We start from the raw sequence: 20,247 nt of genomic DNA on the forward strand, positions 1-20,247 counted from the left end.
TTTCTCTTACACGGCACCAAAAAAAAGCCTCATTACAACTCCCCGAATGGCAACGTTAGAAAATCTACCAATGATTGCTGCTAAAAATGTCACATGGCAAATGTCACATGAGGTGGCTCAACATATAGCGCTTTAAAAAACGGAAACAATAACCAGAGTGAGCATTATCAGGTTGTTCAATTCAGATTTATGCCCTAAAAACATGATAATATTTAATTTAAACTNTTGAGACAATGGGTGCACATGCTATCATCTTTCTGTATTTTAGCCCCATGCAAGGGAGAGGGTAAAGTTCAAGAGGCACAAATGAATCGCTATAGGAGAGCTGCAAGGAATGTGCTCACGAAAAGAGTCTGAAGAAGACAACCCACTGTACTTCCTCTGTTGATCACTGAAAAAAAAGAAGAATAAAATCACTCTACAGATCACACCAACAAGCATTTTTACAAAACTAAAAACCATGAAATAGCAAAGAAATAAAAACCATATTAACGATCAAACCAATAAGTATTTTTGTATACAAATCACGATAATTGATAAAGTAAAGAAAAAAAAAGATATCTGAGAAAGTAAAATCTCACTACAGATCACACTAACAAGCATTTTTACAAAACTAAAAACCATAAAAGAGCAGAGAAATAAAAACCATATTAATGATCAAAGCAATAAGTATTTTTAAATACAAATAACGATAATTCAAAAAGTAAAATCACGCTACCGATCACACCAACAAGCATTTTTACAAGATTAAAAACCATAACATAGCAGAGAAACAAAAACCATATTAATGATCAAACCAATAACTTTTTTTTAAAACACAAATAACGATAATTTTAAAAGCAAAGAAAAATAAAAGATAATTGAAAAAGTGAAATCACACTACAGATCACACCAACAAGCATTTTTACAAAACTAAAAACCATAAAAGAGCAGAGAAATAAAAACCATATTAATGATCAAACCAATAAGTATTTTTAAATACAAAGAACGATAATTGAAAAAGTAAAGGAAAAGAAACCAAAACCATACTAAAGATCAAAATAATAAAAACAAATTTAAAAACTAATAATAATAATTGAAAAAGCAAATAAAACGAAAACAAAACCATATTGAAGATCAAACCAATAAGAATTTTTAAATACTAATAACGATAATTGAAAAAGTAAAGGAAACGAAAGTAAAATCATACTGAAGATCAAACTAATAAGCATTTTTAAATACTAATACTGATAATTAAAATATTGAAGAAAAAGAAAGCAAACCCATGAAGATCAAACTAGCAAATATTTTGAAATACTAATAACGATAGTTGAAAAAGTAAAGAAAAAGAAAACAAAACCATATCAAAGATCAAACCAATAAGTATTTTTAAATACCAATAACGATAATTGAAAAAGTAAAGGAAACGAAAGTAAAAGCATACTGAAGATCAAACTAATAAGCATTTTTAAATACCAATAAGGATAATTGAAAAAGTAAAGAAAGTGAAAATAAAAGCATACTGAAGATCTTTGATCATCGAAGATGATCATTTGATGATTGAAGATCTGACCACGAAGATCAAACTAATAAGTATTTTTAAATACCAATAACGATAATTGAAAAAGTAAAGAAAAAGAAAACAAAAACATATTAAAGATTAAACCGATGAGAATTTTTAAATACCATTAGAGATAATAACTTCTCTCGCCATTACCCTCCTTGGAGCAATGGATGTGATTATGGTTACAAGGTTTATCCATTTCATGTATGGGTGTTAATTCAATATTTAAGAAAGGTTTCAGTTTGAGTTGGTGAGGGGAGAGAGAGAGCTCACCTCTTTGAAATGTGCGATTTCTTGTTTCTATAGTAGTAAATCCTACAATATGGGGTAAGGGGAGTTCTTTCGATAGACTTAAGTTAATTTTTCATTGAAATCGTGTCAGTATTGAAGTGAGGGGGGTCGAGATGTGGGTTTTCGTGCTTTAGTTGCTAGCGTAGGAATGAAATGTGCTCTATCTCTATGCGTTGACTATCTCACATTGTTTCCTTTCCTTTTATATTGAAAGAGTACTGACATTCTGGAGCAGGAGTGTCCAACCGAAAGTAAAGTTAAGGATCTTCGGAGGTTGGTAAGTCAAGTTTGTCGGAAAACATAAGTTATATAATTTATTCTTTTATTTATTTTTAAAAAATTAAACCTTGTATATAGGTTGGAATATCTGTGTTTGTCAAATGAAAAAACGAGCCAACTTTATTCCAACAGCTTTGTATGTGTACTTATGAAGCGGTACTTTGAAGTAAAGAAACGGTTCGAAGTTTCCTTGTTTTATTATACGATTTTTCCATTTTTCTTAATAAAGAAGCTCCTTTTTGGCTTCTTTTTAATTGTTTTCATAATTGCCGTAAAAAGTAGAACTTTCTTCTTTTCATTATTTCTCAACGTCCTGTCATTTTTTGAGAGTCATAGCCTCCTAATATGAGTCATATTAGTACATATTAATACGAAATTTTGATCTATATTTATGAATTCTCAGAACTGAAATTTGTTTTAATTTAATTTTATTTTAATTACATAACCGGTGTTTAACAGTCGATATCTATCAGATTCATGACTGCAGATGTTTAACTTCATACCCTTGTAATGAAGTAAAGAATACCCAAGTAATATACTTCACACTATACGACGAATAAATACTTCGTATACATTCGTCGTCTTACTTCATACTCTCAAAAGAAAAGCAAATTCGTGGATCATATTTACACTTGATGGAAAATTTCTCTAGTGAAATTAACCCATTAGAAGGTGAGGAAAAGCATGAAAACCTCCCACGCGACTATCCTGACGGCGAAACGGCTAACGAGGTATTTTGGGTCCGCACAGTGGTCAGAGCAGAAGTGGTATACGTATTGTCCATCAAACTTCGGAGTCCAAATCTTGGTCACTTCATCTGGAAATGAGCACCCTTATTCCTGAAGCGATAATGACTCAATGTTCATTGGTCTTGAAACTTAAAATTTATTATTGACAATAATATCCGGATTCTTAGTTCTACTCTAAGTTATCATTTGTATAAATAAACTTATTTCGAAGATTTTAAATCATTATTGTAGTAGACTTAGATTATAAAACAATGGATTTTTTAAAATATTTTTTGAACTTAAATGCTAAAACCAACTTGTAGGTTTCAGAAATTTTTTTAAAATTGAATTAAAATTATATGTTAAAGACGGTTATTACAGAACACGCTTCACTGGCATTGCAAGTATCTTTACCTGCTCCTGTATTTTCAGAAATGTGAAGTCCTGAACTCTGTTGACTGCTACCGACGAGCGTCTCTTCGCTGCTCATGTTGATCACTTTTGAGAGAGTAGCTGTACACTTGAGTCTCATCTCGTCTCTCTGAAAATGGTCTGTTCGTACTGGGAAGCTCAAACCCAAGATGGACGTCGCCTGACCATCCTGATACCTGACAGGCTTGTAACGGATCAGGAATTCCTGTCTAACCTATAAGATTTTATCCGAAACAACTTAATCAATATAATATTTTTAAACAATAAAATGCTTAGTAATCTTTAAATTGAATATATGATATTGTTAAGAATGAAGTGTTATATCAAACTCGGTTGGGTTTTAGAAATTAGAGATAATCGTCAGCGGCAAAACCTGCTAGCGTCTTGATTGTGAAGAAAGAATAATTTCGTCAGTGAATTTGCTCGAGATCCTCGTTTAAGGAAATGGACACAGCTGGAAATGCGCGTTTAAGAAAATGGACGCAGCAGGAAATGCGCGTTTAAGAAAATGGACGCAGCAGGAAATGCACGTTTGAGAAAATGGACACACCTGGAAATGCTTGTTTAAGAAAATAGACATGACAGAAAATTAATGTTTAAGAAAATGCAAAGAGCCGTTAAATCGATGCAACTTAAAATGAGTGTTAACGAAAATTGACACAGCATACATAATAAAATGATAAAAAAATGGACACAGCTAAAATTGTATGCTAAAGAAAATGGACATTCTTCGAAATGCGTGTGTAAGAAAATGAACACAGTGAAAATCGTGATTCTACAATGTTCAACCCAAATTTAAAAACAAAATGGGAAATTTCGTATTACTTTTCATTCCTTTTTAATCATTAAGCTTAATCATTTCGAGGCAAAGTCTTTGACTTAGAGTCAGGGTGGATTGGTATATTACAGACTTTTTACACATCTCTTCGTATTCAAAACACTAAACAATTAAATGGTTTCACAAAAATTCCAAATTTGAGCTATTTAATATTACTATTATAAATATATTGGACCTGAGACAACCTTGTTAAAAGAACTGTTGACTTTTAATATATTTTCAAACAGCAATACATTAAAAACAAGTGGTTTAGGAAAATGGGCGACATCACTTTTTTTTAGATTCAATAGTTTATTTCTTTAAAAAATAAAAATGTTCATAAGGGAAGTTTAAGAAGTTGAATCAAATGCTGGGTTCATTTTCTTAAACAAGGCCACATAAAATAGAGGTATTAAATCGATGGCCACATAAAGTCAAGGAGAGATGGTCACTTTTCATCAACACGTATTGACATATTAAGGATCGTAGAGTCCTTTAAAAAATTAGAAATAGGCAGCAAAAGTAGACTCTTTTTTATAAATTAGTCTTCACCACTATGCTAACTACCTCCAAATAAGTAAATCTAGTTACGAAATTACGAAACGTTTGAGCTTAGTGAATTTCGTTTCGTAATAAGATGGAGCTAATAGAAAGAAATTCTTAGCTTTTTATTACAATATTGAAACAATTTTTTAAAATTTTTGAGAACCGTACGAACCTTGCATATAACATTTCGATTCTACAAATCTTACATATTTGACATATTACATATAACAAATCTAACATATTATATAGAACCCTACGGATTATCTGATTTTGCACATTTAGAGCTTGATGAGTATCTATGAGTATAAGCGATTGTGACTGGATGAGAGGTGTAAGGTGCATGCAATGGCTCCATGAAGCAAAAGCAAATCTAACATGTTATCTGACAGAACCTTACATATTATCTGATTTTGCACACTTAGAGCTTGATGATTATCCATAAGTATAATCGATTATGACTGGATGAGATGTGTAAGGTGCATGAAATGGCTCCATGAAGCAAAAGCAAATCTAACATGTTATCCGAAAGAACCTTACATATTATCTGATTTCGTTCACTTAGAACTTGATGGGTATCTATAAATATAAGCAATTATGACTGGATGAGATGTGTAAGGTGCATGCAATGGCTCCATAAAACAAAAGCAAAATTTGAAAATCTTTGCCAAAAATATAATGAAATTTTTCGAAAGCGATTGATTAAATCTGTACTCAAGATATTGTTTATTGGATTCTTTTTTCTTATTTTCCTTGATAAAATCCATTCCCTACAGCTTATTGTAAGTTTTTTTTATGGTTAACTGTATAAAATGTGTTATTTTAACTTAATTTTTCGTTTATTGTATTAGATGATCGTCTCACCTCAACTTTAAGGAGCGATGGCCACTTTTTAGTTTCATTTTAAATGATTTTATTCTTATTTTGTTCTCACTATTCCTTTATTTTTTTACGAATGAGAATTTAAAATATGCTAAATATTCCTTGTATCTCTATTCTTAATATTTTTACTTCGATTTGAAAAAAACTATGGCCATCTGTTCTAGACTTACCAAAGAAATAGCTTAAATTTTAGCTCATATCCATTCATGAATATGAAATTAGTATCGGTAGGAATTGGAATTGGTAGGTCTCATTGGTATCTAGGGCATTGTTTCCAATGTATTTTTTTAAATGCTAAATTGAAAGAATTCTGAAGAAAAAAATCGATAGGACAAGTAGTTCAAAAGTCATAATATTTTTATAATTATTTAAATTTTTACTATATTTAAGCACAATTTTCTGATGTTGTGCTCTTAGACAGGTGAGCAATTGTTTAACAGCAATTTCTTATGTTGAACTCAATTAAATGAAAACTAAGTCTTTCGAATTAAAAGTTTTGAACTTAAGAGGGTTTTACGTTTAAAAGTTTATGACTCAAAAATTTTTAACTCATATTCATAAACCCTCACTTCTTAGCTCCATTGATTTAATTTTGAATTTATTAGATTTGGCGTAAAAAATAGAAACAGTGTGTCTAGATAGAAATTGTTTAACTTTCAACCTCTTTTGATCCCTTCTCCTTTTCTCCCCTACCCCTTCGCCATTGCCAGATGTTCACCATCTCTTTTCTTATTCAACAAAATATTTGGAAAAGAATGAGTCATTGCACAAGGGCATCAGAATAGTGATAACTAGATAACCTACTGTATTATTAACTATTGTAGTTTTTACTTCTTTATATGGTTTAAATCTTGAGACTAAAATGTTAATAGTGAACGTTTTTTTTTCTATTCAGTAAATTGATTAGTTAATAATATATTTTAAGTAGTGGATAATTTTTTTTCTGTTTAAATATAAAAATCTTATTTTTCTTTAAAAATAATTAAGTTCTTTTTTTACCATAAATAGCATATTGATTACTTATACTCGAAATAATACAATAAGAGTACAATGAATTAATTTTTCAACAAGTAAAAGGTTTGGAAAAATTCTTGTAACGTAAATGTATTTAGTTTAAAACATTGTTATTATAACAACAATCAATTATGGTTAACCCTTTGACGCAGAATTTTTATTAAACAAATTTTTAATACTTTTTCCATTATTTTGTATTAATTTAGGTCCAAATAAGTAAAAAAAAAATTATAGTTTGTATTTTAATAATTTACGGTTAGGAAATATAGCATAAAACACTGTTGTATTTTTTTTTCTTTTCTGCATTAAAGGTAAAATCTTCCAAGCAATTATCTTTCAAGAAACAGTTACTCATCATTGAAATTTCTTTGGATTTATGTTCTTATTCAAATATAATTCTGAAAATCTGACAGATTTAGTAATTATTAGACTGTTTTTTTACAATAAAAAAAATTCTAAGATATATTTTTGCTAGCGGTTAGAGTGTCAGAATNCCATGTCTCATCCATCTGTGTTAAAGAGCAAGAACAAATTTTTCAAATATGTCACCAATTTGAAATTGTTTAGCTGGAATAGTTGAGAAAACTGGAAAAAACAAACAAACATATTAACTACTTACAGGTTTATCATTAATGTACCACTTGAGTTCAGCTGGGGGATTTGATTTTGCCGATGTGCAATTAACGTCCACGGTGTCACCTTTTTGATACTTCGGCTTTCCTCCGGTGATGACTGGTCCATCACCGACAACAGCTATTGAAAAATCAAATTATATAAGATAACATTTGAAATAAATGTTCTAGAATAAATAAAAGCAGAAATTCAAATGACTTACAGATGAGACAAATCATAAAATACGTTTGGGGGATGAGGGAGAGATTATACAAATTATAATTTTTTTTAATAAACTTGTAATTTTTTTATAAATTGATTTGCTTCTTTCCTTTTTGCATTTAATTTACTCCTCAAATACTAACTTAAAATACTCAAAGACGTTCCCTCAGAATAATAATAATTATATAATTATAATAACAAAAAGTATTACAAAGCTTCTTTTTGCTTTTGCTGTGAAAAGTATTCTAGTTAGCTTAATAAAGGAAAATTTTTTCAAATATAATAGCTCATATTTTCTCAAATTAAATTGTAGGAATTAATTACAGTTTATTGATGAATCTGAATAATAATAAAAAATTTCCAAGTTATTTTCAAACCCGCTTTACGTTTGCTGCTGCCATCTAGGGTGCGAAATAGTAAAATAGAATAGAATGGAAAAAGTAGAAGAGACCAAAAACTTCTACAGATTTTTTCTTTTTGGCTCTAAAATGTTTCATTATGTTTCTTTCACTATTATCTCTTTTTTCTGGACTAATTGCAATACCAGATCTCTTAAATTTTAAAGATGGCACTTCTAAACATATCTTTTAATTGAATTTCAATCCTGTTGTATTTCGCTGTATTCGAAATATGTTGCTGAGTTTTTTGGATATTATAAGGAATTTAAAATAGTGTTATCCTTTTTACTTTTCATTTATGATTATTAGGATATTCATTTTTTAATAACCATGAGGAAAAAAATGGAAAAAGAGAAAAAAGAGAAGAGAAAGTATGAGAGTGATAGGATTTCTGTTGCATAAAAAGATTTGTTTCCAAACAGTACTTTTATTTTACGATGTAGGTGTACAAATAATGAATGTTCCACAAAATTCTAGTATAAAATAAAGAATACAATTAATTTAAGAAATAGTAAGAAATTTTATTTGATGTTCTTATCATAATACCAATAAAGCAAATGTTAAACATATGTGTGCCAAATAATATTCTCGAAGAGTATTAGTCCAGATTTAATTAATCTTTTTGAAGTAAAACCTTATTATTCTTACTCATAAAATATTGTTTGAAATTTTGGAAACTAAGAAATTGCAATTGTTTCCTTTTATTTAATTTTATCATAATTTTAATATAATTGTGTGAAAAATAAATAGTTGACTTTGAATCTCCTAGATGGCAGGCTAATTTAGCTATTGAGTGATATGAGAATATTTGTTATGCAGGGAAGCCGATGATAAAATTACAGGAAATTTTAGGTATCCTGTTGTTTTTGTAGCATTAAAAAATAAATTTGGAAACAAGTTTTCGATTTTTTGTTTCTATTTAGTTCTAGCTCATCAGAATGTTAAGCATAAATAATAACATAATTTTTCTGTTTGCGCAAAACAACACGGAAGTTTTTCTTGTCGATAACGGATATTTTTCAAGACAAATTTTCCTTGACTGTTTGAGTAATCATTCTGATCAATTCTGTAATTTCTAAGTGCAAATGCAACATTTTACGATGAGCTGAAGATAAATTACTTTATTTTAAAACTTTTTTTTAAAGTATTTTGCGCGTCATGTTACGAGTATATAGTATGCAGTGAAAATTTAAGCAAATTAAGAGAAATCACATTAAAATCCAATTTGAATCTTAAAAATAATATTTATTTACATATTTAAGTAGAACTCCTGAAACTAAACAGATTTTTATAAATATTTTTCGAAAAGTTAATATCATTACACTTTAAGAAACTCAAATTAAAGAAAGATTTTCATAGAATGAAAAGAAATGATAACTTAAGTGTCACTTCTAAATGATGTTCTTAAAGTATAATCTAAGAAAAAAAAAAAGGGTTATTTTGAGATTGGGAGGATCTGAATTTTTTTGTCAAAGGCAAACTTCTGTATTTGGTAACTGTTTCAACTTCAGCCCTCATATACAGTCATACATATTTCAGTCATACAATGAAGTTTATAACCGGTATTTGTTATAAAACTAGCATAAAACAAATTTTCAAAAGTAATCAACTTTTAAAGTTATGTAAATATTACGATAGATGGCGCTATCAGAGTTATACTGTCAGAAACAACTTCGAGTTAAAACGTACCGATTCTCTTCTAAAATTTCCACGAGATTTTCAGTAGTACCTGATTTAGAAATCCGAATCCTCTAGGCACTCAACTGTCGGAGGCCCCAGTGCTCCTAATCTTATACAAACTTAACGAATTGTGTACATGCAAAATGCATTCAAAGATTTTACGTTGTGAGTAAATCACAATATAAAGTGTATATTTAATTTTATATTTCATTCTTTTTTTTTCTAACTCGTAATTCTAATAGACAATTTTTAAAGAAAATCACAAAAAAAGTTATTTTTAATACCCTAGAAACTAGGCACGGATCACGATTTTCTAATTCAGCTGCCATTTACGACGCGCTCCCCTGTTTGGCATTTTTTAAAATAAAGAAATTGTTCATTTTTTTTTCCCGCTTAGGCAACAGATTTTAACTGAAATAAAAGATTGTATTTAAATTTGAACCAATTACAGACAAGAGAAAAATCTCCAGAACAGATAGCGAGTAGTTTAAGGCCGCTGAATTGTAAATTAGTGATCGGGTCAGTCAGGCATTATGATAAATCAGGCACTGGTTTTCAGTACAAAAAATCATGTCTTTTAATGTTTCAAGGTCTAATGGTTTTTAAAACCACCGCTAATAGGTACAATAGTTTTTAAAGTGTCTGTGTTGTGAATAGTAGCAGAAGCAACTTAATATTTTTAGGGATATGATGGTTAATGCACAATGATATTGGTTGAAATTTTGATGCTGCCATCGAGTTAGAAATCAAAATGACGTTAATGTATAGCTAATATTTACGTTTCGTACACGATAAAGATAATTAAAGTATTGAATTATAATTTGGTTCAGAATAAGAAAAGATAAAAAAAAGAAAGATGTTTTTCAAATAAAATTAATGGAATAAAATAGAAGTATACACAGGTATAAATTTCTGTAAAACAAAGTAGCACGTATTAGGAAATACGCTTATAATTTTATTATACAAAAAAGAATGCATAGTTTTATTACATTATAATTTTTCATAATATATATTTTATAATATTGTACTACATAAAAAAGTCTTAAAATTTAGCATTTGCCATCTTAGAAGCTGTTGTCACTGATACATCATGAATTCCTAAAACTGGCAAAAATCGGTATTCTTTTCGACGAATGTTCTAGTATTCTATCGTCTATAAGATTCCAATTGATTTGATTCCAATTTCATTCTCTTGAACTTCAATTCCATTAAATTTCAATTCTATTGATTTATTAGATTTCAGTTTTATTGAGTGGATCAGATTTAAACTCTACTAATTCTATTAGATTTCAATTTTATTAATTCGATTAGATTTAAATTCACTTCGATATTAATTCCATTAGATTTCAATTTTATTTATTCGACCAGATTTCAATTTAATTCTTTTATGTTTCAGTTTTATTGAATCGATTAGATTTCATTTCTATTACATTTCAATTTCACTTAGTTGATTGGATTTCGCTAGATTTTATTGATTCGATTAGATTTCAATTCACTTCGATATTAATTCCATTAGATTTCAATTTTATTTACTCGACCAGATTTCAATTTAATTCTTTTATGTTTCAGTTTTATTGAATCGATTAGATTTCATTTCTATTACCACTATATCTATTTCTATTATACCATTTCAATTTTACTTATTCGATTGGATTTCGTTAGATTTTATTGATTCGACTAGATTGAATTCAATTCAATTATATCTATTAGATTTCCCTTGTATTGATTAGATTAGATTTCAATTATATTAAGTTGATTAGATTTCAGTTATGTTAAATCTATAAGATTTTAATTTTATTGGTTCTACTGTATTTCAAATCTATTAATTCTTTTATATTTCATTCCTGTAAATTTTATTAGATTTTAATTTCATTGATTCTATAAGATTTCAATTTTATTGATTCTATTAGATTTAACTTCTATAAATTCTATTTGATTTCAATTTCACTGACTCGATTAGATTTTATTTCAATCTAGATTTAAATTTCATTGATTAGTTTAGATTTCAATGCTATTAACTCTATTAAATTTTAATTTCAATGATTCTATCAGATTTGAATTCTATTAATTCTGTTTAATTTCAGTTCTGCAAATAGGGGGAAATTCGTTGATGGCATCACTACAAATCGGAATGTTTGAGATTTAGCTAATAAAGAATGAAGTACCTGAGGCCTTTGCATTGTCACCAACGATGATCTCTTCGCTGCTCATGGAGTAAGCTTGAGAAATAACTGCAGAACATCGCAGTTTCATTGCCCCATGCCAGAAATGTCGAGGTTCCGCTGTGAATCGGAGCCCAAGTGTGGAGACCAATAGGCGATCAGGATGCCGTATGGGACTGTAGCGAATTTCATATTCCAAAGGAGCCTGCAAAATAAGTAAATCAAGAATATGATGCCTAGTTGAATCCACTGAAAATCGATGCCTAATTGAGAACTAGCAAGTTTTTCATTAATTCAGTGGTGGCATTTCGTATCACTGCACCGTTTTTTAATACAGAGCCAAAGTAAATTAATATCTATTTTGGATTTGTACCTATTCGAATTGATATAGACAATTATGTTTATTTACTAATTTTAGCTCTCGATTGATTTGATTCCATTAATTTTACAGGAATGTGCAAAAGCAGTAAATGTAATTTCTGCCAAAATTAAGCATGTCTTGAAAATACATAACTTGATAATGGTATAATGATTGTACTTGGCAGTTTTATCAATATTTCATGAGATTATACCTTTAAAACCAATTAACTACCACCAGGAAGAATAAACTTTACCTCGTGTCCATTTATGTACCATCGCAGAGCGGCAGCAGGTTTTGATGGGCCTGCTGAACAAGTGACATTAACATCATCCCCTACTTGGTACTGAGGTTTCACACCTGAAATAGTAGGTCCGTCTTCCGGTAAAACTAGAAGAAAAAAGAAAGAAATCTTTAGATGGCTTGAAAGGAAGTTCAGTGTTTTTAATTAATATGATTTGTCATTTATTTAATATGATTTTTTTCGGTGTACAATACTTGTTTGTTCTAAGATAAAATTATAATAAATTCTGTACATATTCTGAAATATAATAAATTAACTATTTACTCAGAGCTTTTGTGAATTCATATTAACAACAACTTTAGGCTATTTCAAAAGAAACGTATGTACTATTAATATCAATAGCTTATAATGATTTGTCTCTACCCTTATTAATATAAAGGTATATGTAACAAGAATTGTTTTTGTCCTTAAATTATATAGGGGGAAAAATGACAGTCGCTGTATTGTCTCCAAATAGTTGAAGTTTTCTTCAGTCCTCGAGTCCTTAGTTAGAGAGTTTTTCTTCCTTTTGGAAACATCAAATTACATGAATTATCCGTTAATAAGTTTTTATATATTATAAGAATAATATAAATTATAAGTATATAATATAAATTATATGAATATTATAAATTATGTGAAACCATGTTTATAACATAAAACTGGTCTTAAGTATATAGATAAAAATGCGTATTTCACATAGTATTCGGGAGTGTCAGAGAAATTAAACATTTACTATATATACAAGAGTGATATTCTTTAAAATACATATTTTTTACTTTGAATTGAATGAAATCAAACTCAAGGCAATGGGACTAATAGTTTAGAAGTTATTAAAGTTTTATATACTGAAAGTACATTTATACCTATTTACGCGTTTGATGTCGCTATCTATGCAAGTGGAGACAATTTTTGCTATGTATTTTACGAGGAAGGAACTCCTGGATCAGTACCCCTAGAGGTATCGATTTGTTATGGGAACATGGAGGACTTTGCGGCTTGACAGATTTAACATGCATCAGTCACCATTTACTACACTGGGAGTATTTGGCCGGCGGGGACCAAACCCTAGAACTCTTGGACATGGGCCCAGTGCCCTACCAACCAGGCTTTCCTGGCACATTGAACTGATCTTGGGGAAGATTACTCCACTCAGCAAGCAATGCTCTCCGAAGTTCGGGTACACATGTAGAAGCTGGTTGACGGTCTGCAACTCGTTGGCCAAGCATGTCTCTCACATGCTCTATCGAATTCAAACCTGATGAAAATTCTTGTGAATCTGCATGGGTGATATCCTTAGATTGAAGGCTTTCGTTTACGATGTTTGCTCACTGGAAACAAGCGTTGTCTTCCATAAATACGAATTCTGCGCACAGGGCACCCCTAAACAAACGTACATGTGGTTGCGGAATGATGTCCCGACAAATTTAACCTAACATCGTTCCGATTTAAACATGCACATCTGTTCTGGGGTCCAGTATAATTCCCTCCCAAATGAGCAATCTTGCATCACCATAACGGTGTCGTTCGATGATGTAGAGTTAGTGGTAATGGATACCTGGGGTTCTCCATATGAAAATCCGTCGTGAATCGGGCAACAGACTAAACCTAGACTCGTTAGAAAACATCATACAAGCTGAAGTTGTCCATATCTACTCCAGGCAAATCGCATGTGACACTGAGTTGTAGATAGCCGACCATATCTGATAGGCTTGCGAGCATTTAGATCTATCTTTTCCAAACGTTCAAAAGTCCTTGCCTTGTAACTATGATACCCGTAGTTGCAGATAACTAATGAAACAGGTTGGATGCTGTCTCTGTCTGCTTCTTTTAGCATTTACTGCCAAATACCGGTCTACATTAGACTGTGTAAATCGAACGAGACCTGACCTGTAACGTCTACTAACATTTTCATCATTTTTGGAACATTATCAAGGCCTAGGGATGCCGATTTTAAGTTCCCCGGATACTTCCTTCTGAGTACGTCCACATTCTAGACGACCGATAATTTTACCTCGTGAAAAATAATCCACAAGCATCCACTGTGTCATAACTATTTGATTATGGCTCTGAGCAGATAAAAGAACACTTGGGAATTATTTTGCTTATTTGCCACCATTCTTTATATACCCTCTTTGTAACGCATTATCGGCGTCAACTGGTGGCTTCCTGTAATTTGGATATTATTCTTGTGCGATGAGTGCGAAGTTTTTACTTAGAGTTCAATTTCCGTGTGATTCTGAATTATCCTTAATTTAAGGACATGAATATATTTCGTAAATGGAACTGTGCCATTAAAATTTGTTTTCAAAATTTCTTAATAACATGATACGATCTTTTAATTTCAAAGGAAACATGTTCGATTTAGCACATTTTTAAATTAGTTAATGAACCATTAGTTAATGACCATTTAAGATAGAATAAAACAAAACAACATAAAGTACGAAATTATATAGTGCATAGATATTATATAGTACATAGACATTATATAGTTCATATTTATTATATAGTACATAATTATTATATGATATGGTATAGAACAGTGGTTACCAACTGACCACCCGTGGGCCGCATCCAGTCCACGAAGCCTTTTTTTGTGGCCCGCGAACTACAATATATTAGTTGTCATTTTTCGCGGACAATTTTTGTAAAAAATCTATATGGGTTTAAAATACTTTCCTTCGTTAAAAAAGAAACCTAATTTCTTCGTTTCCGTTAAATTTAACATACCAACGGTACCAAAAATTGTTTCTCAGGTTTAGCATCCAAGAAAATATTGATTCAAGAAAATATTAATTATTCTGTGTAATTCAATACGTTTGTTTTGTACAACTTGATTAAAATCTGACAGTAATATTTAATGTTCCTTCAAACATTAAAGAGTCCTATATAAAATTTTGATAAAGTTGCGGCCCGCCATTTGACTGGTATCCTTAATTGCGGCCCCCGTCCTCATGTAAGTTGGAAACCCCTGGTATAGAACATAAATTGAAAAGATATAGTCTCTAATCTATAAACTAGAACTTTCCTCATTGTCTAAACACCAAATAACAGTAGAAAAGTAACGAGACAAACGCGTGTTTGTCATTTTTCTGTTTAGACAGTGAGAAAGCTTCTTACTTATTCATAGAGCTGAAATTATAATTCTATTTCTGTACTTTTATTTGAGCTTTATCCACATTGTTTCCGTCATTCTACGTTGCACAAAGTATATCCTTTTACGATATTACGGTTTATGGGTATTATACCGATATTATCGATGTAAAACAATGGGTGTAAAACAATTATCTCACGTTTTTCCCATAAGAAAATATTCTAAGATTATTCAAGTGTAATAAACAATAGCTATCCAAATTTAGTTAAGCTTTGAAAAGTTTGTTTGAAAATTTAACCAAATCGTGCTACTTTCTGCGAGTTATTTTATACCCACGTTCATTCCCAGTTGTCTTTCATACGAAATGTCTTTATTGGATATTAAGAATATTTAAAATATTGTGGAGGCGCAAATCAATGCTAAAGGCAATCCCCTTAACGACGGATCGGAAAGGCGTTAAAATAAACGCTGCAAAAGTGATTTGTGATTCAAATAACTGTCAAAATTATTTATGGCTTTTTGGAACAGATGATCTCTGAAATCGTTCTAAATATTCTTGAAACGATTCATAAAATCCGGAGCAGTATTTCTTTTTCTTTTCTCTCTTTTTTTTAACGAGCTTATTTCAGTGAAAAATAAAGAGGAAAGTATAATGATTCACAGGTTAAGTGTTTCGCAAATAAAAATGATTTATAAAAGTTTGTTTTGAAAATTCTTTAATAGCGTCGATTGATTGATAGACTTATCCATGTAAAAAAGTAGGGGAGAGTGGGGTCAATTGTAACAAAATTCACTTAACTATTTTTAACTTACAAAAAATCCGATATATTATTAGTATTAATTGACTGACGAGTAAAGTAGACTATCCTCTACTAGAAAAAAAAAACCTTATTTTAAATGTTATTATGTTTGATATTAACAATTTTTGACAGTCGTGCACTTGTTACAACTATCCCCACTTACGGGGTCAATTGTAACAGTTCATAAATTCAACTAAAACATAGTTAATTGTACATATTATCATAGTTGTGATATATTTTTTTTATTGATCAGAATAGTAGTGATATTTTAAGAGTAAAAATAATAATGAGCAGAGACCTAAAGGGTTAAACTTTTAACTTTAAGGGGTTAAAAATTTTAATTTATGCTGTGAAAGGTGACAAATAAAATAATGCACATGCAACATAATATAAATGATATAGGAAACTATTGGTGGTTCTTAAAGAGTTAAGTAATGGTTTGTAAACATAAGATTATATTTATTTTCAGCTGTTACAATCGTCCCTTTACTTATGGTTACAATCGTCCCCAAGACGCCATTTCAGCTTCATTTGTTAAAAATAATGCTAGTTAATTAACAAAACTATTTTTTTTATTGAAATGTTAATTAAGGTGTACACTTACATATTCGGTTAATAATTTTCATATGTTTAAACAAAATTACTTTGTTACAATATAATATTCTAATACCAAAAAAAGTACCTACGTAGCGTGAAAATATCTTTTGTGACGTAACTCTTTCAAAAGTGCATAAAAATGCTTGCCAGCAGGGGTGTACATGTAGATTTATTAAATACACCTTGTACGCCACCTAGGTACCAAATCTAGAACCCGACAATCGAAATTTTTGCTCTGTTATAATCGTACCCTGTTACAACTGACCCCACTCTCCCCTATATTTAGAAATTTGACAATCGAATAATTGATTAATTTTAATTGTGGGATTTCACAATTTTGGGGTAATTAAACATTGAGAAAAAAAAGCAGGGTTAAAACTATCAGAATATGGTAAACTGTATCGTGTTTCTGGCTCTATGAAAACACCAAAAATCAGAGCAGTATTTCTTTTTTTAAACGAGCTTATTTCAGTGAAAAATAAAGAGGAAAATATAATTATTCACAGGTTAAGTGTTTCGCAAATAGAAATGATTTATAAAAGTTTGTTTTGAAAATTCTTTAATAACACAGATTGATTGATAGACTTATCCATGTAAAAAATAATATTTAGAACTTTGATAATTGAAAAATTGATTAATTTTAATTTTGAGATTTCACAATTTTGAGATAATTAAACATTGATAAAAAGCATGGTTAAAACTACCAGAATATGGTAAAATTTACCGTGTTTTTGGCTCTATGGGAACACTAAAAAGCATGTTATTTTTAGCCGAAGCTCATTGATACCGAAGAAACTTTTGGTGAAATTAACAATAAAATATGGTTTTAAAATATGTGATAAAATTTGGTAGTTTTATCATGATACCTTAGAGCATGGTATAAAAACCATTTATTCGGTTTGACTTACTTTTCAATTTTGCATTTTAGCTAAATGTGTGGTGATAAGAATTATAATTTTGAAAACTATAATTTCCGGTAGACCATTACCGTATGAATAGACTAAATGCTGCATATTTTGGCTATATATATTGTAAAAACTATGTTTTTATTTATTATTTTTTCTCCATAAATGTCCTATTCATACAGTATGGTAATTTTATCCGTGTCGGCTTTAAGATTAAACTCATTGTTTTAAATCCAAAAATGTCGCTAAAATAAAACAGCAAAATATACTAACTAATGTTTTTTTAATGCTTAAGTTAATTTAGTTTTTAGCCATGAAATAGTACATCAAGTAAGAAAACGTTTTCGGATAGTATTGGGATTTGGATAAATATTCTATTTTTTTTCTTTCTCTAAGATAGAGATAAATGGAGAGTTGGATAGAGATAGATAAACAATAATAGACAGAAAGAGGTAAGTTGATATAGGTTTTTTCTTTTTCTCTGATAAACGAATATTTTATAAAATTATTTAATTATTTTACTGAGTGATTTATTACGCTAAAGCATGAATAATGTTAAAAATTTCAATGTTGTATCTAAACAATATGAGATACCTAAGTTTATAAATTTTTTTTATATGATGTAATAGAAATCAATGCATGAATAATGATGCGAAAAAAAAGCTATTTCAAATGCAAAAAAATTGTTTCTTATAAGTCTTTAACTGTTTTTAATATTTTAATGATAGAGGGAAAGCGATAGACAAATAAAGGGATTTTTTATTTTTTTTATTTTATCCCAAACAAATATTTTATAAGATTATTTAATTATTTTATTGAGTGATTTATTACGCTAATACATGAATAATAATGTTGAAAAATTCAATGTTGTATCCAAATAATATGAGATACCTAAATTTATAATTTTTTTTCTGTGATATGATAGAAATCAATGCATGAGTAATGATCTGAAAAATAGCAATTCCAAATACAAACAATTTGTTTCTTGTAAGTCTATAAATTCTTCTTCTACAGTAAAAATAATTTAGAAAAAAAATTGAAAAATCAAAATTTTCAATATAAATGATTTAAGTCTATTTAAAGACTAAATTTATTATAGACTTATTATAGATTATTTATAGACTCATCTAAGAAATTATTAATTTCTTTTTCCGTGATAAATGAACGCAGCAATAAAAACGTTGAAAAATCACAATTTCAGATACAAATAATTCATGAGTCAAACAAGTCTATAGTTTCTTTTCTGATAGAAATTAATGCACCATAATGCATATACTTAAAAAGCAATTTTTGAACCCTCCATGCAATTTTATGCGCTTTGTTAGGCAGTGTAACATATACCACCGAAATTGATTCGTCGCTGAAAGCAACCGAAAATAGCTACGGTCACAGTTCACTAGTAGAAGTCTGAAATACTAAATGCACGGATGGCTGACGAACCGCCGCTTTTTTGAAGATAAAAAAATAGTTTCGGAACTTATATCGAATCCTTTTAACCCTCTTTTACATATGGATGACGATTATTTCTTGCCAACAACGTTTTACTTCCTTCAGACATGAAACTTTAAATGGCCTTTCTACTTAGCATCAGATTGCTCATTGATTGAAAAAAAAATCTAAATGTAATTGGTAATTTATTTTTCATATCGCGTTTACCATTTAAAATTTTTTTTGTGCTGATAAAAATATTTTGAAATTATTTATTGATACAATTTTATTTGACTATTGGGAGTACAAATTAGCTCGGTTCGTTATTTTTGTGGTCAAAAATGCATTTAATTTCGAACAAAATAAATGAATGGATTAATCAAAGTATTATCCGTCACTGGCTACTACTTTTTTCCATCTCAGGCAATTTTCGAATTCCATCTCGAAAAAATGCCTCGTCTTTTGAGGCGATCCAAGTTAGGGGGCAATTTTCTATTTCTGCGAAAGAAGCGAACCGGTGACCTGCCAAATCGTGCTGCATCCGTCGGAACAACCAGTAATCACAAGAAGCAATGTCCTGTGAATACGGCGAGTGTGGTAAAATATCCCACTTGAGCGCTTTCAGAATTTTTTTACGAGTTTTGAGACATGAGGCTGACCGTTATCATGCAGAAGAATAACTGTGTCATGTCTTTGCTCGTATTCTGGCCGTTTTTCTCGTGATGCACAACTCGAACGAATCAATTGTAGCCTGTACCGATCGCCCGTAATGGAATAGCCATGTTGTAGCAGCTCATAGTATACAACACCATTCACCATTCTTCTTTCGCAATTCACCATTCTTGAAAAGGCGAAACCATTCCCTACATGATTTATCAGTTTGAACATTGTCACCATAAACTTCTACAAGCATTCGATGAGCTTCAGTTGCATTTTTCTTGCAATTAAAGCAGAAACATAAAACCTCCCGCAAATGCTGCTTAGTTACCACAAAATTTGACATATTCAACAAATTAAAAAACAAGGTTTTTGTATGAAACTCAAAGCGATATAAAGTGAATATTATTGACAGATGTCTAACCTCTCTGAAAGCACCGAAACCAGCTGTCACTATGAGACATTCACAACAGCCAGAGCCATCTCTTGAAAACCGAACTAATTTGTACTCCCAATATTTAA

The 20,247-nt window shown here is 30.0% G+C and overlaps 1 protein-coding gene across 1 annotated transcript in view; it reads right to left on the reverse strand.

Moving 5' to 3' along the window:
- Positions 1 to 225: 225 nt before the first annotated feature.
- Positions 226 to 20,247, reverse strand: part of LOC107440209 (uncharacterized) — a 285,398-nt gene continuing 265,376 nt past the window's right edge. The window contains exons 4-8 of the mRNA XM_043040441.2: positions 12,218 to 12,351; positions 11,607 to 11,808; positions 7,149 to 7,282; positions 3,256 to 3,487; positions 226 to 391 (exon numbers count right to left, since the gene is read on the reverse strand). Of these exons, the coding sequence (XP_042896375.1) occupies positions 315 to 391; positions 3,256 to 3,487; positions 7,149 to 7,282; positions 11,607 to 11,808; positions 12,218 to 12,351 (779 nt within the window). The 3' untranslated portion in view covers positions 226 to 314. The remainder of the gene's footprint in view (positions 392 to 3,255; positions 3,488 to 7,148; positions 7,283 to 11,606; positions 11,809 to 12,217; positions 12,352 to 20,247) is intronic.

The sequence above is a fragment of the Parasteatoda tepidariorum genome, chromosome 4 (genome assembly GCF_043381705.1).
Source record: "Parasteatoda tepidariorum isolate YZ-2023 chromosome 4, CAS_Ptep_4.0, whole genome shotgun sequence".
Taxonomy (NCBI): Eukaryota; Metazoa; Arthropoda; class Arachnida; order Araneae; family Theridiidae; genus Parasteatoda; species Parasteatoda tepidariorum.